Below are 24,739 nucleotides of genomic sequence, written 5' to 3' on the forward strand. Positions count from 1 at the left end.
ATGCTCTGGGGATGTTTTCAGTGGCAGGGACTGGATCGAGGGAAAGATGAACAGAGCAAAGTACAGAGAGATCCTTAATGAAAACCTGCTCCAGAGCGCTCAGGACCTCAGAATGGGGCGAAGGTTCACCTTCCAACAGGACAACGACCCTAAGCAACCCGATCGAACATCTCTGGAGAAACCTAAAAATAGCTGTGCAGCGACCCATCCAACCTGACAGAGCTTGAGAGGATCTGCAGAGAAGAATGGGCGAAATTTTCCAAATACAGGTGTGCCAAGCTTGTAGCGTCATACCCAATAAGAATCGAGGCTGTAATCGCTGCCAAAGGTGTTTCAACAAAGTACTGAGTAAAGGGTCAATACTTATATAAATGTGATATTTCCGTTTTTTTATATATATACATTTTTAAAAAACTGTTTTTGCTTTGTCATTATGGGTTAATGTGTATAGATTGATATATTTATATATATWTTTTTAATCAATTTTAGAATAAGGCTGTAACGTAACAAAATGTGGAAAAAGTGAAGGGGTCTGTATACTTTCAGAATGGCACCTTAATTCAAACCCAATGTACAATATTACAGTATGACAAGATTACACCATCTGAAATAAAATGTCTGAATGTCGTCTCCCTCATTTTATGTTCTCCACATAAATAGGTAGGTATTTAGGTTTAGGTAGGGTAGTTGGAAATGATAATTGTGATTACATTTGACATTTACATTTTAGTCATTTAGCAGACGCTCTTCTCCAGAGCAACTTAGTGCATTCATCTTAAGATAGCTAGGTGGGACAARCACATATCACAGTCATAGTAATTCAAACCGTTCCTCAATAAAGCAGACATCAGCAAAGCCGGTGCTGGTAAGAAAAGACAAGGGCGAGTGTCAGTGCAGGAACAATGCAACAGTGTAACAATGGAACAGTGTAAAACAAATGCTGCTTCCTACCTTTAAAACACTGTCTGTTATGTGTGTGTGTAGTCTACTGAGGACTGGGAGACCATAGTGAGTGTTACCTCCCTGCTGCTGCCCACCAGCTCCCGCTGTGGCAACCTGCTTCCCACTGAACAGCTCTACACTGTCACCCTGCCGCACAACAGGAGGTACTACTGACACCTACAGCATGTGTGTGTACGTGTGTGTACGTGTGTGTGCATGTGTGTGCGTGTGCGTGCATGTGCATGAGAGAGAGAGTTTTAGGGTGAGAGAGAGAGTTTTAGTACAGGTTTTAATTGTTGTGTATGTTTCCCATATGTGTCATTAACGTGTGCCAACCTGTATATCAGTGTGTGTGTGGTCTTTTGCTTATTACCCAGGTATAAATCTAACAGTGACTCCTATTATATTATCTAAACCTCTAGCAATGTTTACAATCCAGCTGATCATCTGGTAACTAAGGATTTCACAACATTCCTGAAGGGGTATTTTGGATATTTCACTGTTAGGATACAGAGGAGCCAATATACTGTCTCCTGTAACTTGGTTCTGGCCAAACACATGGGTGTGAGAGCACATTCTTCTGTTAAAGTAAATTGATAGTGTATTGAGATTGAGTAACCGTGAAAACGCCCAGTCTAGGTGAGAGCAAGTTCCTGTCGGTTCACTGAGTTCGTTTTACATTTATTTAGCTGAGCGCATCCTTGAGATTGCAGATGGTTARGATAAAAGCTTGCCAGAAGATAACGCATGAATGATTTGTCTGAGAAAATGTTCCCTGTGTGTATGGCTGTTCACAATGACTGTTCACCCGGGAGGGGGGCCTTACAGTGAATAGGAGAACATGTACTTGATTACAGGTAATATACAGTACACTGTTTGCTATCAGCAATAAAGATGTAGTCCTTGTTGTGTTCCGTTCCTCTGAACTTTGCTTTGGGAAATAGTCCTGCCACCACATTCCTCTGTATATGGACGCGCCTGTCCTGCAGCATGCTCTTTGTCCACACTCATTCTCTCACACTCTGTCAACCATCACCATGGAGACTGGCCAGTCCAACTCTTCCTCTCCTTCTCCACCCCATCTAATAAAGACTCTGATAGTCTACCTCTCTGTTTTTACCTGCCTAGTATGGTCTGTACCCCGGCTATTCTCTGGTCAACCAACCTATACATGTTGAGAAACTTCCCTTAGAATTAACTTTAGTGTAACGAAGAGTTCTTTCCCTAGCCCGGATCTTACTGGCTCACTGGACCGTGGCTCCCCCTGCTGTTCTGCTCTATGATTGGTGCCTCAGGCAGAACCAATTAGCAAAGTGACCCAAAACACAGACAGCGAGTCAGAAGTCAGACAGGATGCCAGGGCAAAGAGGGCAAACAAGGAGGGCACTAGGCATACAGTGGCTGGTAGACTGGATCACACAGTCTTTGTTGAGAGTAGAGCGATTAAAGAGGTGGTGGGGTATAAACTCCTCCTCTTTATGAACTCAAAGACCTGTTCTCAATTATTTGTGTGCAATTAGTTTCTGTGGAATGCAGCACATCTAAAAACACACAATGGATAGGTTTTTTGTTACCACGTCTGTGTCTCCTTCTGTTGTCTGTTTACCAGTGTTGAAGAGCAGGAGGAGAAAGGCCCTCTGACAGAGACTGTTCATCTGTCTCTTTCAATCAAGGGGTCCCAGACCTCTCTGTTTCATCCTGTCACTGTCCCTACTGTATGTGTGTTTGTATAGTGTCTGTGGGTGAGTATGTGTGTTTGTATAGTGTCTATGGGTGAGTATGTGTGTTTGTATAGTGTCTGTGGGTGAGTATGTGTGTCTGTATAGTGTCTATGGGTGAGTATTTGTGTTTGTATAGTGTTTGTGGGCGTGAATGTGTTTTTGTATTTTGTATTTGTATTTATTATGGATCCCCATTAGCTGCTGCCAAAGTCTGTGCGTCATCTGGTGACAAGGCTAGCTTTGATTTCTTTCACTTTTATTTTTCTGCCTGTATTTCTTTTCATCTTTAAAGGGCCATACGGCTGTGTCACAACTCACACAGGAACAATGTCATATCAGAGTGTCTGCTAAGAGAATCTCTTTGTGTGACCCAACAGGTATGTCCAGATGCCCAGGCCTTTCTGCTTTGAGCCCAGTAACCGTTATGTCGTGGCCATCAGATTCCAGCGCCACGGAGTGTCCCAGAGACACCTGACCGCTTTCATCCTTGTTGATTCGGTGAGTCAGTCAGACTCTGGCGTGACAGCCCCGCATTAGATGGAGCTCATGTAAAACAGGAAGCAAAATMACCGTTTTATGTGTGTGAGGGAACAATCAGCAGTGATGTGATAATAACTATTGACCAGATACCGCACCCTAGTGGTCTGAATACAAAAGTGCACTTACGTTAAGAGTAAGACTGCAATAGGTACCAAGTTCACTTTACATTTCACCTCCTTTCACCTCTCACTCACCTTCTTTACTACCTTTCATCCCTCCATTCCTCCCCAGCTGGTGCTGATCCCCAAGTACACGGAGCTGCTTGGTTTCCAGGGTAACGACCCCGCGGCGGAGGAGCGCCGTGATGAGATGGTGCGCTACATGTGTCTGGACTCCTTCATGGCCATGCCCATGCCCATGCTGGCAGAGATGTGCACCAAGCTCATCTGCAGCATCTCTGCCATCCTGCATGATGGAGCTCTGCGTGAGTGGACACTCTGCACAGCCACACACTGAACCGGGGGGTCAGGGGTCAAATATCAAAGGAAAGGGAACATTAGGCAACACCTCCATTAATGCCTTCTTATCGAATAATGGGTGTCAAATACTTCTCCGGTCCAACTATTGAATCACTTTACTTACCAATCTACTATTACAAGCTGCACTATAATCAGTAACACAATGTAACCAGTGTTGGCAACAATGTTTCAGTAAGAATCGCTGTTGGSTCCTTGATTTGGTGCTACAAGTCGCTAGATTGCGTTTTGCGACGACGTCACAGCATCAATTTGCTGCGGTCCCCGACGTAGCGTTTTCGCTTCCTCTCCCGCCACGCACCCCCTCCCCTTGAGCTTCTCTGCCTGTGTGTGTACCGTTGCTGTGACTTCTGTTGCCCAGACAGCTTCTCCCACTCAAAGTCACTAAATTCTATCAAAACTATAGAAATTCTCAGMGGCAAAACTCCTCAAAAGAAGCCTGAAAAGTTGTGCATTTGTCACTAGCCTCTTTTACCAATAAAATTAGCTGGAGTGGCCTGAAAATTGACTAAATATAGCGACCACGTTGCTAAATTGGCAACACTGAATGTAACTCTGTTGTAACACCATTTGATATGGTCTCCGTATGCCATCACCCATGGCTTGTTTGACTAAACACTTTTCTTCTCCTCTCATGTTCCCTACAGAATGTCAGTGCGACCCCCAGGGGTCTCTCAGTGCTGAGTGTGACAGGGTCGGAGGTCAGTGTCGCTGTAAACCCAACGTGATTGGACAACGGTGTGACCAGTGTGCACCTGGCACTTACGGCTTTGGACCATATGGCTGTACTGGTGAGTGAGCACTGGCATCTTTCAGTCATGAATCATATCTTTGTTTAATATATATATATACATTGCCTTCGGAAAGTATTCAGACCATTTGACTTTTTCCACATTTTGTTACTTTACAGCCAATCTACACACAATACCGCATAATGTCAAAGCAAAAACAGGTTTTTCGAAATGTTTGCTCATTTATTGAAAATAAAAAACTTAAACATCACATTTACATAAGTATTCAGACCCTTTACTCAGTACTTTGTTTAAGTACCTTTGGCAGCGATTACAGCATCGAGTCATCTTGGGTATGACGCTACAAGCTTGGCACACCTGTATTTGGGGAGTTTCTGCAGATCCTCTCAAGTTCTGTCAGGTTGGATGGGGAGCATTGCTGGACAGCTATTTTTAGCTCTCTCCAGAGATGTTCGATAGGGTTCCCACTCTGGGCTCTGGCTGGGCCACTCAGGGACATTCAGAGACTTGTCSCAAAGCCACTCCTGTGTTGTCTTGGCTGAGTGTTTAGGGTCGTTTTCCTGATGGAAGGTAAACCTTCACCCCAGTCTGAGGTCCTGAGCACGCTGGAGCAGGTTTTCATCAAGGATCTCTCTGTACTTTGCTCCGTCCATCTTTCCCTCGATCCTGACTAGTGATGCTGCCACCATGCTTCACCGTAGGGAGTGTGCCAGGTTTCCTCCAGACGTGACGCTTGGCATTCAGGCCAAAAAGTTAAATCATGGTTTCATCAGACCAGAGAATCTTGCTTCTCATGGTCTGAGAGTCTTTAGGTGCCTTTTGGAAAACTGCCTTTTACTGAGTAGCGGCTGCCGTCTGGCCACTCTACCACAAAGGCCTGATTGGTAGAGTGCTGCAGAGATGGTTGTCCTTCTGGAAGGCTCTCCCATCTCCACAGAGGAACTCTAGAGCTCTGTCAGAGTGACCACCTCCCTGACCAAGGCCCTTKTCCCTCGGTTGCTCAGTTTGGCCAGGCGGCCAGCTCTAGGGAGATTCTTGGTGGTTCCAAACTTCTTCCTGTCACGTTCTTTCAAAATCGAACCCAGAAGCAGASCAGGACAAGYAGCGTAGGAAGAAGGTGAYTATTTATTTACAAGTGAAAYTGAATGGGTTGATATATCCAGGTGGCGTAGCGGGCAGCGGTGGTGAGTTGATGGGAGTAAATAGGTGAATCCAATGGGGTAGCGGAATCCTCCGACGACCAGGCGGGAATGGGGTAAATGATCCGGGTGAGTAACTGAAGACAAAACAAACGGAGGTAAGTTTAAGGCAAGCAATACGTAAAAAACAACAAAACAAATTCTATCCAACTTGAGGCTGATACTATGGCACAACATACTGTTCATGGCTAACGATCCGGCAGGGAATGGATGTCAGGGCCGGGCTTATGAAGAGGAGAGATGATGATCAGGACCAGGTGTGCAGATAGCTGATGGGATACAGGTGCGGGTAATCAGAACTCCCAACTGGCTACATTGCCCGGCAACCAGACAGGGTGCGTTCCAGGACGCCGGAAAAAACACTCCAGGACAGAACACAGGCAAAAAAACGACTCAGGAAACGGGATTCGTGACACTTCCATTTAAGAATGATGGAGGCCACTGTGTTCTTGGGGACCTTCAATGCTTTTTGGAACCCTTCCACAAATCTGTGCCTCGACACATCCTATCTCTGAGCTCTACAGACAATTCCTTCGACCTCATGGCTTGGTTTTTGCTCTGACATTTACTGTCAACTGTGAGACCTTATATAGACAGGTGTGTGCCTTTCCAAATCATGTCCAATCAATTGAATTTACCACAGGTGGACTCCAATCAAGTTATAGAAACATCTCAAGTATGATCAATGGAAACAGGACACACCTGAGCMCAATTTCTAGTCTCATAGCAAAGGGTCTGAATARTTATGTAAATAAGGTATTTCTGTTTTTATTGGTAATATATTTGCAAACATTTCTAAAAACCTGTTTTCGCTTTTTCATTATGGGGTATTGTGTGTAGATTGAGATTTAATCCATTTTAGAATAGGGCTGTAAGGTAACAAAATGTGTAAAAAGTCAAGGGGTCTGAATACTTTCCCGAAGGCACTGTATTGTAACGACTCTCGTCGTTGGTTGAAGGAGAGGAGGACCAAATTGCAGCGTGGTATGTATCCATATATATTCGAACACTTATTCAACACGAACAAAAACAATAAACAAKACGAAACCAACGACGCTACAGTCCTGAACATGTGAATCTAGAAAACAAAGAACGCAACGAACAGGAACAATCACCCACAAACAAACAGTGAGAACAGCCTACCTTAATATGGTTCCCAATCAGAGACAACATAAAACACCTGCCTCTGATTGAAAACCATATCAGGCCAATTAGACAACCCTAAACCAATGAAACACATAACATAGAATATACCCACCCAGCTCACGTCCTGACCAACTAAACAAAGACTAAACAAAGGAAATAAGGTCAGGAACGTGACTGTATTGTATGAGTATAATATATAGTATATATATATATATATACTAACATGAGTGTACAAAACATTATGAGTTGAATCCCCTTTTCCCTTCAGAACAGCCTCAATACCATCAGGCCTGGACTCTACAAGGTTTGGTCCAAAAAAGCATTCCCCAGACAGGGATGCTGGCCCATGTTGACTCCAATGCTTCCCACAGTTGTGTCAAGTTGGCTGGATGTCCTTTGGGTGGTGGACCATTCTTGATACACACAGGAAACTGTTGAGCGTGTAAAACCCAGTAGTGTTGCTGTTCTTGACACAAACCGGTGCGCCTGGCACCTACTACCATACCCCGTTCAAAGGCACTTACATTTTTTGTCATTCAACCTCTGAATGGCACACCAACACAATCCATGTCTCAATTGCCTCAAGGCTTAAAAATCATTGTTTAACCTGTCTCCTCCCCTTCATCTACACTGATCGAAGTGGATTTAACAAGTGACAATAAGGGATCATGTCTTTCACCTGGATTCAGCTGGTCAGTCTATGTCATGGAAAGTGCATGTTTAGTACACTCAGTTTATATACTATATATGGCATGTGCTACATCTTGTGTGTGTCAAACATTGGATAACCTCACACAACATCCAAAATACTATTTCCCCTTCTCTCTTTCTCCCTCTCCCTTCACAGCCTGCGACTGCCATTCCCAGGGCTCTCTGGGGCACCAGTGTGACCCGGTGACGGGGCAGTGCCCGTGCAGACAGGGGGCCAGCGGGCGCCAGTGTTCAGACTGCCAGCCTGGCCAGTGGGGCTTTCCCAGCTGCAGGCCATGCCAGTGTAACGGTCACACTGATGACTGCAACCCGCAGACAGGGGAGTGCCAGACCTGCAGAGACTACACTGATGGACAGTACTGTGAAAGGTGGGCAGCGGGAGTGACAGGGTAGTGTGGTTGGATCAGATAGTTGTTTGATCAGTAATAGTTCAATAGATAATAGTATGATGATGGGTAATGCACAATACTCAAATACACATGTTCTGTCCCTCCCTGCCCAGGTGTGTGAATGGTTTCTTTGGGAACCCAGTGCTGGGGTCTGGAGATCACTGTCGACCATGTCCCTGTCCTGGGAACCCAGGAAGTGGACACTCCAATGGGGACTCCTGTCACACTGACATCTCATCCAATCAGATCCTCTGCAACTGTAAACAGGGATATACAGGTGAGTCCCAATGATACAGTTTAGTTACAAAAAATGCATCCTAGCTTGGTTTATCGGCATTTCACTTATTTACCTAACCCTAACCCCTCAACTCTAACCTAACCCCTACCCTAGGCCCTCGCTGTGAACGCTGTGCCCCTGGTTACTATGGCAACACTGAGCACCCAGGCGGGCAGTGCCACACCTGCCAGTGTAGTGGCAACATCGACACCCAGGACCCAGAGTCATGTGACCCCAGGACAGGACAATGCCTGAGGTGCCTGTACAACACGGACGGCGCCTCCTGCTCCGACTGTAAACGTGGTTACTTCGGCAACGCCCTGGCCCAGGACTGCAGGCGTGAGTTACTACATGACAATAGATGGTTGAACCTCTAATGAGTTCTCTGTCTGCGTTTTCTTATGTGTGTAAGGGACTGGTCATGCCCACTGGAAACAAACAATTGGCATTTGTGATGATACGTGTCTGCAGGGCACATTCGCTCAATTATATAGTACAACCTTCTCTGCTCTGTGACTGTTGTATTGTGTCTGACATTTGTGTCTTATTCCATCTGCAGGTTGCACATGTGTAACAGCAGGTACACAGCAGTCCTACTGCACTGCCGGTCATTGCCACTGTGACAGACAGACAGGAGCATGCCCGTGTCGGGACAACGTGGTCGGCCACAACTGTGACCAGTGTGCCCCCGACTACTGGAACTATGGCACAGACAGAGGGTGTGAGCGGTGTGGCTGCCACCCTCTGCACGCTATGGGATCACATTGCAACATGGTAGGCCCTATAGTTGGGAAAGGCAGTTTTACATACTTTTGTTTCGTGTACTTGACTTTATCAGTGGTATCCCTCTCTGTCTGCCTGTAGTTTAGTGGACAGTGTCACTGTCAGCAAGGCTTTGGGGGAAGGCAGTGCACTGAGTGTGAGCAGTTCCATTGGGGAGACCCACGTGTGCAGTGTGAAGGTGATCACATGACACAGTTCAATAAGCTTTTCAAAGTATGTCTTTAATTCTATATTCTGCATTACTGCCATCTTCATATTCACTATGTATATCTTCATGTGTATCTCTCTACTCCCTCTCCATCTCTCCCCCTCTCCCTCTCTCCCCCTCTCCATCTCTCTCCCCCTCTCCATCTCTCTACTCCCTTCTCCTCTCTCCCTCTATTCCTCTCCATCTCTCTCCCCCCGTCTCCATCTCTCTAACTCCCTCTCATCCTATAGCTCTCTTCATCTCTCCTCCCATCTCTTCCCCATCTCATCTCTTTCCCTCATATATCTCTCTTTCCTCTACATTATCTACTCCTCTCGCATCTCTCTCCCCTCTCCTATCTTCTTCCTCCTCCTCTCTCTCCCTCTCCAATCGTCTACTCACTCTCCATCTCCTTCCCCTCTCAAGCCCTCTTTCCTTCCATCTATCTACTCCCTCTCCATCTCTCTACCCCTCTCCATCTCATTTCTTTCCTCTCCATCTCTCTACCCCTCTCCATCTCTCTTCCCTCTCCATCTCTCTCCCCCTCTCCATCTCTCTACTCCATCATCTCCTTCCTCTCCATTTCTCTACTTCCCTCCATCTCTCTCCCCCTCTCACTCTCTACTCCTCTCCAATGTCTCACAAACCGTCTAGGGTCCACCTCTCATCTCCACCCCCTTTCCATCTCCACTCTCCATCTCTCTACTCCCTCTCCATCTCCCTACATCTCTCTACTCTCTCTCCATCTCTCTCCCCCTCTCCATCTCTCTCCCCCTCTCCATCTCTCTCCATCTCTCTACTCCCTCTCCCTCTTCCCTCAGAGTGTAACTGTCACCCTTTGGGCTCGGAGATGGCCCAGTGTGACCGTGTGACGGGGGTGTGTGAGTGTAGGGAGGGGGCGGTGGGGCGGCAGTGTGACGAGTGTGCCCGCGGGTTCACCGGGGTATTCCCTAAGTGTGTCCGGTGCCACCCCTGCTTTGAGCTGTGGGACGATGCAGTGTGTATGATCCGCCGGGACCTGGACCACATCCACCATGAAATCCACAAGATCCTGGAGAGCGGAGAGACGCCCGGGGTGGGAGACAAACGCATCAGCGAGCTGGAGAACAAACTGGCCCAGGTACAGAACCTGATCCAAGACGGAGACTGGGACAGACTACACCAGCTGATTGGCCAGTCCATCGATGACCTCAGGTAACAGCGTCATACTGTACTGTACTGTAGGTGGTACTAGACTGGAAGTGCTCTTTGACCTCTTGCAGTGTAGAGCAGTTCAATCCACCTATGACATACTAACAAAGTACATACATAAAACAGGATTCTGTGTGAAAATGACAATGCCCACTGACTATGGACTGAGTCATATGAGAAGTCAGAAGTCCAACACGACTATGTGGCATTCCAGAGCAGAGATAGCTCTGACTGACGGCCGTTTGATGGGTGTGGCCCGGGAGCTGAATGGGACAGCGGTGCAGGACGAGGTACTAAGGAGGAACCTGACCCAGATGGAGAGAGAACTCAGGGACCTCAACACCACTCTGATGCACCACCGCCAAAAACAGGAGAACAACATCAGCTCTGGTTTCCAAGGTAACGCCTTCCTCTAGACCCGCTCTTCTTCCCCAGTCACCAAAACAGACACATAGACACATATACACTTGACACTCACACACGTACACACAGTCTTGTACAACTAACATTGTGGGGACACACAATTCAGTCTCATTCAAAATACTATTTTCCTTAACCCCTAACCATAAACTTAACCCTTACCCCGAAAACCTAACCTTAACCCTAACCCTAGCTCCTAACCCTAATTCTAACCTTAACCCTATTAGTCCACTTTTTGTTTGTTTACTATTCTTATGGGGACTTCTAGTATAATTAAACACACGCATTAAGATGTAGTGCACATACAAAGYTACCCACACTGGCACACATACACATTTATTTACTCTTCAGTTAGTCTCTTTCATTCATGTCTTTCGCCTTGTTCTTGTCCCGTCCCAGATCAGTTTGACAATGTGAAGAAGTACTACAGTGAGTCCCAGAAGGCTCAACAGAAGTGCAGCTCCTCAGTGTCTGGTCCTTTCAGCCCCGTGGAGGAGTCTAAAGCAACACGCGCACACACCGAGGACCTTCTGAACAAGAGGCGGGATAAGTTCCTGCGCACGGTGGCGGCCCAGAAGAAATCATTGTCAGAGCTGCAGAACAAAGCCCAGGACGTAGACAAGAAAGTCCACCACCTGAGCCACAAGGTACACTCTTAGAAAAGAAGGTGCTAACTATAGCCGTTCAAAAAATGTCCCCGAAAGGGGAACCCTCTGAAAAAATGTTTTTTGTTGGTTCAAAGTGGAACACTTTCACTAATACAAAGTTCTACGTGGAACTCTTTCACTAATACAAAGTTCTACGTGGAACTCTTTCACTAATACAAGCAGTTCTTACGTGGAACTCTCTCACTAATACAAAAGTGCTACCGTGGCAACTCTTTCACCAATACACAAGTTCTACGTGGAACTCTTCACTAATACAAAGTTCTACGTGAACTCTTTTCACTAATACAAAGTTCTATGAACCTTTCACTAATACAAAGTTCTAACGTGACTCTTTCACTAAACAAAGTTCTACGTGGAATCTTTCACTAAACACAAGTTCTACGTGAACTCTTTCACTAATACAAAGTGCTACGTGGAACTCTTTCACCAATACAAAGTTCTACGTGGAACTCTTTCACTAATACAAAGTTCTACGTGGAACTCTTTCACTAATACAAAGTCTTATATGGAACTTTTCACTAATACAAAGTTCTACGTGTATCTCTTCACTAACAACAAAGTTCTACGGTGAACTCTTCACTAACACAAGGTTCTACCGTAGAACTCTTTCACTAATACAAAGTTTACGTGTGAACCTTCACTAATACAAAGTTCTACGTGGAACTCTTTCACTAATACAAATTCTACTGGAACTCTTCACTAATAAAGTTCTACGTGAAGCTCTTTCACATACAAAGTGCTACGTGGAACTCTTTCACATACAAAGTTCTACGTGGAACTCTTTCACTAATTACAAAGTTCTACGTGAACTCTTTCACCTGAATTCAAATTTCTTATATGGAACTCTTTCACAATACAAAGTTCTACGTGTTCTCCTTTCACTAAACACAAAGTTCTACGTTGGAACTCTTCCACTAACACAAAGTTCTACGTGAAAACTCTTTCACTAATCACAAAGTGCTACGTGGAACTCTTCACCAATACAACAGTTCTACGTGGAACTCTTTCACTAATACAAGTTTTCTAGCGTGGAACTCTTTCACTAATACAAATCTTATATGCGAACTCGTTCACTAATACAAATTCTACTTGTATCTCTTTCACTAACAAACAAAGTTCTACGTGGAAACTCTTTCACTAACACAAGTTCTACGTGGAACTCTTTCACTAATACAAAGTTCTACGTGGAACTCTTTCACTAATACAAAGTTCTACGTGGAACTCTTTCATTTTTACAAAGTTCTACGTGGAACTCTTTCAACACAAAAAGGTTCTAAGTATAACTTTTTTCACCACCAAAGGGTTCTTTCTACCTGAAACCAAAACTTGTTATCCTATAGGGACAAACAAATAACAAATAACTTTTTTGTTTGAGTGTAGGTGTCACGTTCGTCGTAATGAGGAGACCAAGGCGCAGCGTGATATGACTACATACTATTTTAATAAACGAATAAACACTAAACAAACTAACGTGAAGCTATTTAAACCGAGTGCTGACATGCAACTACACATAGACAATAACCCACAAAACCAAAATGGAAAATGGCATCCTAAATAGGATCCCCAATCAGAGACAACGATAAACAGCTGCCTCTGATTGGGAACCAATTCAGACTACCATAGACCTACATTACCTAGACATACAAAAACCCCATAGATATACAACAACCCTAGACAAGACAAAAAACACACATACCCACCCTCGTCACACCCTGACCTGACCAAGAATAATACAGAAAACATAGACAACTAAAGTCAAGGCGTGACAGTAGGGGGCTGTAGGGGACAATGTAGTGGGGTCTGTATCCTAAAGGGAAGCTAGTCGCCTTTCTTAGCAGGACGGTCATCCCTGTCACATAGAGCTAACTGTCAGACCTGTCATGATTTCACTAGTGACAACTGTTACACTATCCCTGCCCTAGATATGTACCCTGTAGCTCTCTGTGTCTGACTCTGACCCTGCCTGTGTTGTTGTTTTTCTTCCAGGTATGTGGTGGCCATTCCAATGCCAGCTCCAATGGCACATGTCACGACAGCCCATGTGGGGGTGCTGGTTGTCGTGACAATGACGGTCGGCGGGTGTGTGGAGGGGACGGGTGTGACGGGACTYTTAGCGCCTCCCTACAGGGACTGAAACATGCCAATGATGTCACAGACAACCTGACTGCTGCCAGTGAGGATCTCCAGGGTATGGCTAAGAAGGTCTGTCTGCCTAAATATCTCACATGTACTATACCTCTGCATGCATGTACTGTATCTCAGTATAAGCTGAATCGCTGCGCAAAATCTGCCATTTAACTTCTCTAAAATGGGATGTATTATGTGTTTGTCAGCGCTCTTGTGAGTGTAAYCTTAGCATGTTTTGTATATGTGTTGCATATACCGTAATCCCCAGTTTTATGTTTCCAGCTCCAGGACATTGCTATGCTGACCCAGGATGTGAAYAATCAAGCCATGGACACCCTGGACAAAGCTCAGAAGAAGAAGGACTTATTTGAAAACTCCAATAAAAAACTCAAGGAATTCATTCAGAAGATCAAAGATTTCCTGACTGGTTTGTTAATGCCAGTAACCTTTCAGATAACTTCTCTCTGTGGACACGTCTTATGATATGAAATTGATCATGGTCCTTCTCCACTGTGTGTTGTGTACAGAGGAGGGTGCGGACCCAGAGAGCATAGAGAAGGTGGCTCAGCAGGTGCTGGCCATATCTCTTCCTGTCAACAGAACCACTCTGGACAGCATGGTCCAGCAGATTAAAGACAACATTAACAACCTGACAGATGTAGAGGGGGTCTTCAACCACACCTCCCAGCAACTCCACCAGGCCAAGGAGCTGCTCAACCGAGCTAAGGATGCCAAGTAAGACAGAGGGAGAAAGAGGCAAATAGAGGCCTATTAGACTTAGACGTATAGACTCCTACGTCAATGATGATGATCTTTGTCTGTTCACCAGTAGTTACTCTGTTTTTAGCCTATGTGATAGAACATGGAACACGGGACATGCACAGACAGTGTTTTCATAGAACAGCAGAGCTCTCMGTCTCACACATGTCTTGTGTGTGTTTGAAGGACACGAGCAGAAGGAGTGAAGGACACAGCCAACATGACTAAGCAGGCGTTGGATGCGTCTGAAAAGGCTATTCAGAAAGCAACCAAAGCCCTGGACCATGCTCTGAACAACCTGAACAGCACCAGGAACACCACCGCAACGGTACACTACTGTCCACAGCCACACCACAGTGTGTGTGTGTGTGTGTTTTTCATTCTGTTATCTATCTTGTTGTGTCCCCGTGCAGGTGGAGGAGAATCTTCAGGATCTGGAGGTCAAGCAGATGGATGCTATGATGCGACTGGCCAACCTGTCGATGGGGGTAGAGGCACTAAAAACTAAGACCAATCAGAACAGGGAGATGGCCCAAGATGCCAAGAACCAGGCCGAAAATGCCACTAATGCAGCATCGGGACTGAAGCAGGTGTGTGTGTGTGTGTGTGTGTGCGTGTGCATCCGTGACTGTGTACTTGCCTGCGTGCTGGCATAAGTGTGTGTTTGGATGAGTGTCCTGGTTGTGGTCCTCCATGCTTTTTTGTGACCAACCTTTTATTTAATTTAGTCTTTATTTTTAAAAGGGGGGCGGTTACAGGTACCAAAATAATCAAAGAAATACATACAAAGATATCCCTAAGTGTAAAACTAATTAAGACTCAATAATCCATGCTTTTGTTTAATGCTATGAAGTCCGGAAGTTGTGGGCGGAGCTAGAACGTTTACTGTCAGAAGTATTACAATGTAAACTTGTAATCCGTCTATCTGCATATTTCAAGACATGGCATATGGGGGTGTAGTGAGATACCCAATGGGCTGGACGATTATCTTCTGATAACTCATCTGGGAAAAATATATATGAAAAACGTGTAAATCAATCCGCCATCGTTAACACGATGCAAAAATCGAATGATTTACTATTGAAATAGCATGGGCGACAGAGAAAAACAAATTGATACAATTTCAAGCCAAGTGACAAACAATAATGCAGACACTAGGGATGAGGTGGTGAGCATGCAGGTCTGGGCGGAGGAGATGTAGTCATTGTTTGTGTGTCTGTTAGTTGTTATTCGTTTGTATAAGTTTGTACCCGGACCATACTTTTTTAATGGCTAGCTTAGAATATGAGCTTTCCAAAAGTAGTTTATATATTATATAGATCAGTCCTTTCGGCAGCCCAGATAATTTATTTATAAATCCCATCATTGGAGGGTTCGGTAGTTGYGTTCCCCAAGGGACTCCATAAACCAGCATAGCTCACCTACGTTGTAAATKTAGAAAAAAGGATTTGCCTGGTAATGTGTATGTGTCTTTCAAATCTTGGAATGTTCTCAACCATTACTGTCCATGATGTCAGCAAGGGTACGGATTCCACATTTGGACCATTGGGAGGATGTAAAAGGCCGCCCTCCAGATCGCAAGGCATTATTGTGAAATATTGTAATATGGGCATGCCATTTTGATTCCCAGTTACATTGTTTTTCAATTTGCGCCAAAAATAAATTGTGTGAGCAATAATAGGACCAAAGCGTCGTTTACATGTGTTAAGGGATATACAGTGTCAGTGAAGAGCACCTCTTCCAGAGCAATAGGAGACACCATATTTCTCTCCATACTCAGGGGCAGAAGAATCATGTCTAAATRGATTTAGGAAGAGCCGAAATTTAAAGTTTGGTACGGATAGTCTTCCTGCGTCTTTCTCTATTTGTAAATGTGTTCATTTTATCGTTTACCTTGCCATGTAAGTCGCTCTGGATAAGAGCGTCTGCTAAATGACTTAAATGTAAATGTAAATGTAAATATCCATTTATAAACCACACTATGAATCTTATCCCAATAGCCAGAAGGGGGAGCCATGGGAAGCATTGAACTACAGAAATTCAGCCGTGGCAATACATTCATTTTGACAATAGTTATCCATGTGGTCCTGCACGTTGACTTGTTGCTCTATGTGTCTGGTTGTGCTCCAGAGGCTGAATGAAACGGAGGATCGGTACAAGGAACTGCAGATGAAGGTGGACTCTCTGGGTGGGGCCTCGGGGGGCCTGGGGAACGTCAACCAGAGGGCCAAGGAGATCAAGAAGGAGGCTGAAGACCTGCTCACTAAGGCCAACAAGGGCATAGAAACGCTACGGAGTATGTAACGTTACTGTACTGCCCTCTGAAGCGTATGATACAGAATACATACTGAACAGGTGTAGATAGAGCAGTATGAATCCATAAAGAGTAATCATGGTTAAGAGTAGTCCATGGCCAAAGGATATCAACATAGTGTCTTTGGTTTTGTGTGCAGATGTGGTCGTAACTGGATGTTCTCTACATAGTGCACTATTTTTGACTAGGGCCCATAGGGCTCTGCTCAAAAGTAGGGCATTATATAGGGACTAGTGTGCCATTTGAGATGCAGCTAAGCTTTCCAAAGAATGTCCCTCTATTGTTGTCTTCCTATAATCTGTTCTCTGTTGTTTCAGAGCTTGAGAAGAAGTTCCGTAATAATGAGCAGAAAATGCTGGWCCAGCAGAGCGAGTTAGGAGAGCTGGAGAGGAACGCCACGGAAGCACGGGAGGCCATACGAAAGCAGGTGCAGACATACAACAACTGTAACTGATCATGTGGATTGAACGATGTAGGAGAGAAAAACTGTATTCATGAAAATGTACCACTGGTGCTTCATTCCCATTCTCTCTGTCAAATTTGAAATGAATTTAATAAAAAATATTATCACAAAAAAAGAAGAAATACGGCAACTGTTAGTGACGGGAGGAACACTGGGTCATGTGTACTGTACAGCTGTAGTCTGTTAGAACATAGCAGGGAGCTCCTTCTGATGTTGTGAATATGCCAGTAAAACTGGCAGTAGAACTGTCTGCACTACATAGGTCATCTGCTTCTGTTAGTAACTCCCAATCATTCATTTCATGGTTTTGACATGATGCCATCTGCACAAGTTTGTTGTGTAGCTATGTCTTGAACACGACACCTGGCTATGGACCAATTAAACATGTTTTGTGTTCCAAGGTAGATTGACTTTTGAATTAATTTAAGAAAAGAGATCAGAGAGAATGTTTTACAGAGGAATATGTTCTTTTGACCAATTAAATGCCATTTCAGGAATTATTTTTGATTTATTTTGACTACAGTACTTATATGTACAATATGACATACATATCGAAAAGGAATACGTGATACCTAGGAGTGACAGATGTTACTTTTTTGTTGTTGTAACCAAGTATGGTCTTGATTCAGAAAATACTTTTTCGTCAGCCACACATATACATTACACACAAAAACAAACACACGTACGGTCGCTCACACAAACAAAACATGTTCTACACAAATTTCAGACCCATTGATGTATAATTGAAACAGACGTCTATGAAAAATAAATATACATTTGATATAATGTTGAAGTTTTTTGTTGGGCATGTTATGATATGTAGTTCAGGCACATAGATYGACAACATACTAGTGTGTAATGAGTATTACCTCTCATCCCCAGGGGGCAGCACCACTGCTTTAGATCATGTGCTCTGTCAGAAAGCCTTGATAATTACTCAGGTGTGGGAGATCAGGATTTTTGTAAGAGGAGGATTTTTCGTTGTTGAGATGAGGCCAGAAGCCTTTCGGCCAGCCTTTGTTTGTTTCATCCTTTGTGTTAGTTAACCTCATATGTTGGTTGGAGCTTTTTGTAGTTTGCTTCTCCATTGCTACGTTMTGAGAATGCATTGAGGCTTCTACCTACCTCAACTGTGTGTGTGTCTTAATGCGCACAATTAATGCACACTGAACGTTGAGTGAAAATTCTCTCCCTCCCCCAGTCCTGAGAGAGAGCGACGCGCGCTACATTGTGGGCCAGGTTTAGGGGTTAAAATAAAAAGCTTGACTGTCCACAGAGAGCGTATGTAATATCACAAGTTGACGATATATCCAGAGGCATGTTTCAGGATGTGCTAACATTGTTACATACACTGTATGTTGTCTAACCGAATAGCCTAATAGAGATCTATAACATGTGTAATCATAAGATGCAATGTTGTTTTCTGTCTGAAAACATGTTCAAATCATTCAAATGCATGTAGGAATTACAACCAAATGAACAGGATTTCTCACAACCACCTGTTGTTAGGAAGGAGCATGGTCTGGTGATGGTTAACCTAACATAGTAGGCCTAACAAGACACCTGAGCGGAATCCCCACTTCCGTTTTTTCAGGGGAAACAAGTTCGGTTGAAAATACTGTATCCCTGAAAACTGGAAACATCTGCTTTTTTTTTTAAAGCCAGCGAAGAGTGGGATGGTAAGTGTAGTGGGTTGTTATGTGCGCAGCATGGATTGTTCACTGAAGCAATCAAAGGGAACCTAATCCGTTCTCCCCAGAGCGCGCATTCCTGTTTCCAAGGCGCACATCTATCCTCTCTGACAGACACTAGGGTCTTCTGAAAACCGGTGGTGGACTTTACACACTACTTGAATTAACTTCACTAACTTCTTACAAGGTACAGACTCGGCAGCCAAAAGCATCTGAGTCTACTGTCATTATATGTGTATCAATCATGGCAAAAGTATTATCTGAATATTAAGCCCACTTTTGATTTGATCAAAGTCACACGTTCATGCAGCATCGAGTCTAGTCAGTGATTCCCGTATTAAGAATGTTTATGTTGATCGTAGTCATAATTCATGTTAAAACCGTTTAATAGTGGATTTTGCTTTGATGTTATTACACTACAATAAGCAGTCAGAAGCGCTCTAGGGTCCATTCCTACGAAACGAGGCTCCGCTGCGGAGTTTCCGTCAAACGAGACTCGGGACAGAATTTTGGAGAGCGGTCGTCAGATATCAAATACTTTGGAGAGTGGTGGTCAYACTTCAGATAATACTGCTAACTCCGCTCAAACTCGCATCAAATGAAACAGGGGGAATCGTATGGATTCGTGTTGATTTAAAAGACAGGGGGATCAAACATACTAATATTAAAGTGTAAGTGTATTTTTTAAATCTCTCTGACATTGTTTATTATAGTTTAACTATGCTATTAAACCTACTTTCCAACCAGCAAACTTTATTTTCTAATGCCGTATCATTTAAAAAAAAAAAAAAATCTTTTTAAATAAATAAGTGCAGAATCAAAACAGCTCCGTCTTTTTTAATGATTGAGTTAACGTGTGACATTATTCATACCAGGCTATTTCTACGTAACATTTTCAGGCTGAATCTACTGTACAAGTCAAAGGGGACTGACCCATGAACATAAAACCATGCACGCGTCACTGGTAATGTTCATATGTGGTAAGTAGCCTTGTGCACAGTGCTTTGAAGGCAATGAACATATTCGTATAACAACCAACAGCTTAATGATGCAATGAAAAGGGCATGAGTTGAGAACTGCTCTGTGGTTGTGTCTTTGTTGAATAGATGTGTTGTGAACTTGTGATGCAGACTTTGTACTTTACAATCACAGCAAACTGTGTGTACCTCAAGCATTCATAATTTAAACAAATGGACAGATGCTGTACATGGCTGATGGTTGGGACAAAGAGAGAGGCAGAGGGTTGTTTACTGTCTCCAGCTCTGAGACAAGATAGCCTGCTTCTTTTGGGGGATTTCCTCTCTTCTTTGGAGGTTACTTCACTGTTCACAACCAGGCAACTGTTCTTGGTGTTAAATTCCCCTCTGGACCTTCCTGGGTGGTGTTGGAGGTCCTTGGGAGGCTCTGCGCTGTGGGGAGGCTAACCATCAACTCTGTTTATGGTCCTCTTAAAACAGCCCAGCTGAATCCGCAAATAGAGACAATCCATACCCCCCTAGGACAGCATCACTCTGTGTGTGTTTGTGTGTGTGTGTGTGTGTTTATGAGGGGTGATTGGGTGGGATTGGAGGTTAATAGGGCACAACAAAGTTCTCAGAAAAATAGATTCCCTCGCATTTAGATTACATCATAATGGTACCTGATTGATTTGGTTGTGTACAGTTTTTAATCTATAGGCCCATATACCAGCTGATTCATGTTTGCCATAGGGGTTATGCAGTTTGTTGTTGCTCTTCCTAACATGTTGAAGCTTTATTTAAACCTTCAGCTGAGGACAGGTCCTTGTTAGAGGATTCTACCTATGAGTGTTGTCTACCCAGCAGCCTGTCATTATAGAGATACAGTGTGACCTCCTGGAGGTCAGGGTTAATTTCCATCCCCTCAGGTCATGGGCCAGACTAGGTTAATTGCTCTATATGAGTGGGTAAAAGGGCCGGGCTGATCACAGACAAGGCTCAGCTCTTCTCTTGCTCCTCCTCTCCTCTCCCTTTCACTTGTCTCCTCTTTTCTCCTCCTCCTCTGAAGATGCTATAGGACGAGAGGGCTGGAGATTTTAAAGAGCAGGGGGGGGTGTATCTATTTTCTATTGGTCATTGCTGGCAGCTGAGGCTCCTGTCTCACCCTCTAAATTTAACTGGAGGTCTTATGGGTGGGACCACTGCTGATTGACAGCCAGTGAATGACAGGCTGTGGTGAAATGGTGGTTATAATCATTGGGTCATTTGTAACACTGTAGTCTCCACCCAAACATTGTGAAAAGACTAGCAGGTGATTTTACATGTGAGCCCCTAAWTTAGTGATTTGTCAAACGTTATCAGCAGCAGTGTTAAGAAAGACCCTGAACAGAGATGTTCGTTACTGTAGAGAGAAAGGAGAGAAGAAAAATAGGGTTCCAAACAGGCTGAACAAACTGTGTTTTTTCAAATAAATCTTCCTCTGAAAGGCTGTACGCTGGTGATGAGTGATTAGGCTCACATGAAAAAGGACAGAAGCTTTGCTTAAACTATAGAACTAAATCCTGTCTTACACAGCATTCTCATAGTCTCCTGGAGCACTGGTGTGTATTTTTTGTGTGCTATCGTTGCTCTCCATAGACGTGTGTGTGTGAGTGTGAGTGAGTGAGGGCGGGCGAGCAGGTGAGCGACAGGCACGGTCTGGCGCCCAGGGGTGGGAGCTGTGTGATCCTGAGCCCCTCTGTGAGCAGAGACTCCGGAACTTGGTGGATTCCAGAACAATGGGCCAGTAAAAGCCAACTGCCATACCAGAACGAGAGAGAGCGAGGGAAGGAGAGAGAAGAGAGGGGGGAGAAGGAGAAGAGAGAGAGAGGGAAGGAGAGAGAGGGAGGAGAGAGGGAAGGAGAGAGAGAGAGAGGGGGAAGGGAGAGAGAGAGAGAGAGAGGGAGGAGAAAGAGAGAGAGAGGAAAGGAGAGAGAGAGAGAGGGGGGAGGGAAGAGAGAGGGAAGGAGAGAGAGAGAGAGGGGGAAGGAGAGAGAGAAGAGAGAGAGGGAGAAGAGAGAGAGAGAAGGGGGAAGGAGAGGAGGGGAGGAGAGAGAGGGAATGAGAGAAGAGGAGAGAGGGAAGGAGAGAGAAAGAGAGGGGAAGGAGAGAGAGAGAGAGAGGGAGAGGGGGAGGAGAGAGAGAGAGGGGGGAAGGAGAGAGAGAGAGAGATGGGGAGGAGAGAGAGAGAGAGAGAGGAGGAGAGAGAGAGAGAGGGAAGGAAGAGAGAGAGAGATAGGTTTCCCTCCCATGGGCAGGGACTTTTCTTTGTGAAAGGAGAAGGAGGAGGAGACTGGCATTGTTGGTATCCACATGTTTAATCTGACCCCAGTGTAGTTCATATACACTGAGTGTACAAAACATTAAGAACACCTTCCTAATATTGAGTTGCATCCCCTTTTCCCTCAGAACAGCTTCAAATCCACAGGGATGCTGGCCCATGTTGACTCCAATGCTTCACAKACTTGTGTCAAGTTGGCTGGATGTCCTTTGGGTGGTGGACCATTCTTGATACACACAGGAAACTGTTGAGCGTGAAAAACCCAGCAGCGTAGCACTTAAATATTTTGTCTTGCCCATTCACGCTCTGAATGGCACACATACACAATCCTTGTCTCAATTGCCTCAAGGTTCAACAGTCCTTCTTTAACTCCGTCTCCTCCACTTCATCTACACTGATTGAAGTGGATTTAACGAGTGACATCAATAAAAGATCATAGCTTTCACCTGGATTCACCTGGTCTGTCATGGAAAGAGCAGGTGTTTCTATAAAAAAAAATTACACTCAATGTATGACTATCATCTTAGATTACCACAGTGCCTATTGTGGACTGTGTTTTGGGGCTTGTATGTCATCGATAATGACTCGTTGTTAGGGTTAAGTTGAGGTTGTGTACAACGTGAGTGCACTCGAAGTTAAGAGTATAAACACAATGCGACACGTAAAAGTTKGGATTGCTTCCTACCAGTTGTCACTTGAAACAGTGGGTGTATGTTTGAAGGTTAGTATTTCTATATGTTCTACCTTGCCCTTACTCTCTCCGCTGGCCATAGCCCCGTCTTGCTGTGGGCTTGCATGTAAAAACCTGATAAGATCATGTGTGTTTCTCAAGCTTTAACCACAGTGCCCACGGTGTTCCCATTAGCTGGTTCTCTACTCTGCAAATATCATTTTGCTAGGAAAGAAGCACTTCCTCTACATACTCTGATGGGCTGCTTTCTCTTCTAATCTTACTCTAAGAAACAGAACAGACAAGGCCCCTGGTGAGGGGAGGAGAAAGCCTGGACTGTGTGGCCCCTCCAGGCCTGTCCAGCTTCTGCCTCTTCATCTCACCGCTGTATATATCAACAGCCAAGCTCTTTGCATAATGACAGGTTCTGTCGTGCGTCTCGTTAAAAAACACTCAAAGGCAGTTACTCACGCACCTGTATTTAAAGCAATCTGCAGTTGGTATATCCATTTTTGAACTTATTAATTAATGATATGTACCCATTGATTCTTGAAGAATATAACCTATAAATGCCTRGTGAGTTTAGTTCTACTGTTGTAACCTGTCAGAACCCAAAATATAAGCTTGTTTTACTCCAATATTTGTAAACAAAGTACATATAAACAAACACAATATAGCCTCAGAATATGGTTAAAACTATAATGTTGATATCATGGATGCTCAATCCTTGCATCCATAGCTCTGACTATACATTTGAGAGGTTGTATTTCTCCAGCCCCATCCCTCAGCTTTTTACACAAACGAGTGGTGAGAACGCTTTGTTTTTGTTTAAAATCTAATTTTAATTTTCACATGCTTCGTTAACAGGTGAATGCTTACTTACCAGTCCTTCCCAACAATGCAGAAGAAACAAAATAACTCATAATAGTAATATTAATAAATAAAATATTAACTTTAAAAAAATACTTAAATCATTAAACACTGCTCAAAAAAATAAAGGGAACACTTAAACAACACAATGTAACTCCAAGTCAATCACACTTCTGTGAAATCAAACTGTCCACTTAGGAAGCAACACTGATTGACAATAKATRTCACATGCTGTTGTGCAAATGGAATAGACAAAAGGTGGAAATTATAGGCAATTAACAAGACACCCCCAATAAAGGAGTGATTCTGCAGGTGGTGACCATGTGACACCAGACCACTTCCAGTTCCTATGCTTCCTGGCTGATGTTTTGGACTCTTGAATGCTGGCGGTGTCTCACTCTAGTGGTAGCATGAGACGGAGTCTACAACCCACACAAGTGGCTAGGTAGCGGAGGCGCTCATCCAGGATGGCACATCAATGCGAGCTGTGGCAAGAAGGTTTGCTGTGTCTGTCGAGTAGTGTCCAGAGCATGGAGGCGCTACCAGGAGACAGGCCAGTACATCAGGAAACGTGGAGGAGGCCGTAGGAGGGCAACAACCCAGCAGCAGGACCGCTACTCCGCTTTGAGCAGGAGGAGCACTGCCAGAGCCCTGCAAAATGACCTCCAGCAGGCCACAAATTGCATGTGTCAGCATATGGTCTCACAAGGCTCTGAGATCTCATCTCGGTACCTAATGGCAGTCAGGCTACCTCTGGGAGCACATGGAGGGCTGCGGCCCCCGCAAAGAAATCCACCCCCCACACAATGACTGACCCACCGCCACCGGTCATGCTGGAGGATGTTGCAGGCAAGCAGAACGTTCTCCACGCGTCTCCAGACTCTGTCACGTCTGTCACATGTGCTCATGTGCTCAGTGTGAACCTGCTTTCAATCTGTGAAGAGCACAGGGCGCCAGTGCGAATTGCCAATCTTGGTGTCTCTTGCAAATGCCAAACGTACTGCACGGTGTGGCTGTAAGCACAACCCCCACTGTGGACGTCGGCCCTCATACCACCTCAGGAGTCTGTTTCTGACCGTTTGAGCAGACACATGCACATGTGGCCTGCTGGAGGTCATTTTGCAGGGCTCTGGCAGTGCCCCTCCTGCTCAAAGGCGGAGGTCAGCG

The 24,739-nt window shown here is 44.6% G+C and overlaps 2 protein-coding genes across 2 annotated transcripts in view; both read left to right on the forward strand.

The window, feature by feature from the left end:
- lamb2l (laminin, beta 2-like) overlaps window positions 1-17,851 on the forward strand; it is a 45,679-nt gene extending 27,828 nt beyond the window's left edge. The window contains 19 exon segments of the mRNA XM_070444626.1: window positions 985-1,106; window positions 3,041-3,161; window positions 3,435-3,627; window positions 4,327-4,470; window positions 7,624-7,855; window positions 7,990-8,153; window positions 8,268-8,492; window positions 8,713-8,927; window positions 9,018-9,114; window positions 9,945-10,317; window positions 10,529-10,713; window positions 11,134-11,381; window positions 13,389-13,604; window positions 13,812-13,956; window positions 14,057-14,264; window positions 14,475-14,616; window positions 14,702-14,878; window positions 16,419-16,584; window positions 16,920-17,851. Coding sequence (XP_070300727.1) covers window positions 985-1,106; window positions 3,041-3,161; window positions 3,435-3,627; window positions 4,327-4,470; window positions 7,624-7,855; window positions 7,990-8,153; window positions 8,268-8,492; window positions 8,713-8,927; window positions 9,018-9,114; window positions 9,945-10,317; window positions 10,529-10,713; window positions 11,134-11,381; window positions 13,389-13,604; window positions 13,812-13,956; window positions 14,057-14,264; window positions 14,475-14,616; window positions 14,702-14,878; window positions 16,419-16,584; window positions 16,920-17,056 — 3,510 coding nt within the window. The 3' untranslated portion in view covers window positions 17,057-17,851.
- Window positions 17,852-17,936: 85 nt separating this feature from the next.
- lamb2 (laminin, beta 2 (laminin S)) overlaps window positions 17,937-24,739 on the forward strand; it is a 60,677-nt gene continuing 53,874 nt past the window's right edge. The window contains exons 1-2 of the mRNA XM_023991062.2: window positions 17,937-19,427; window positions 19,656-19,736. Of these exons, the coding sequence (XP_023846830.1) occupies window positions 19,706-19,736 (31 nt within the window). The 5' untranslated portion in view covers window positions 17,937-19,427; window positions 19,656-19,705. The remainder of the gene's footprint in view (window positions 19,428-19,655; window positions 19,737-24,739) is intronic.

This window comes from Salvelinus sp. IW2-2015, linkage group LG7 (genome assembly GCF_002910315.2).
Source record: "Salvelinus sp. IW2-2015 linkage group LG7, ASM291031v2, whole genome shotgun sequence".
Taxonomy (NCBI): Eukaryota; Metazoa; Chordata; class Actinopteri; order Salmoniformes; family Salmonidae; genus Salvelinus; species Salvelinus sp. IW2-2015.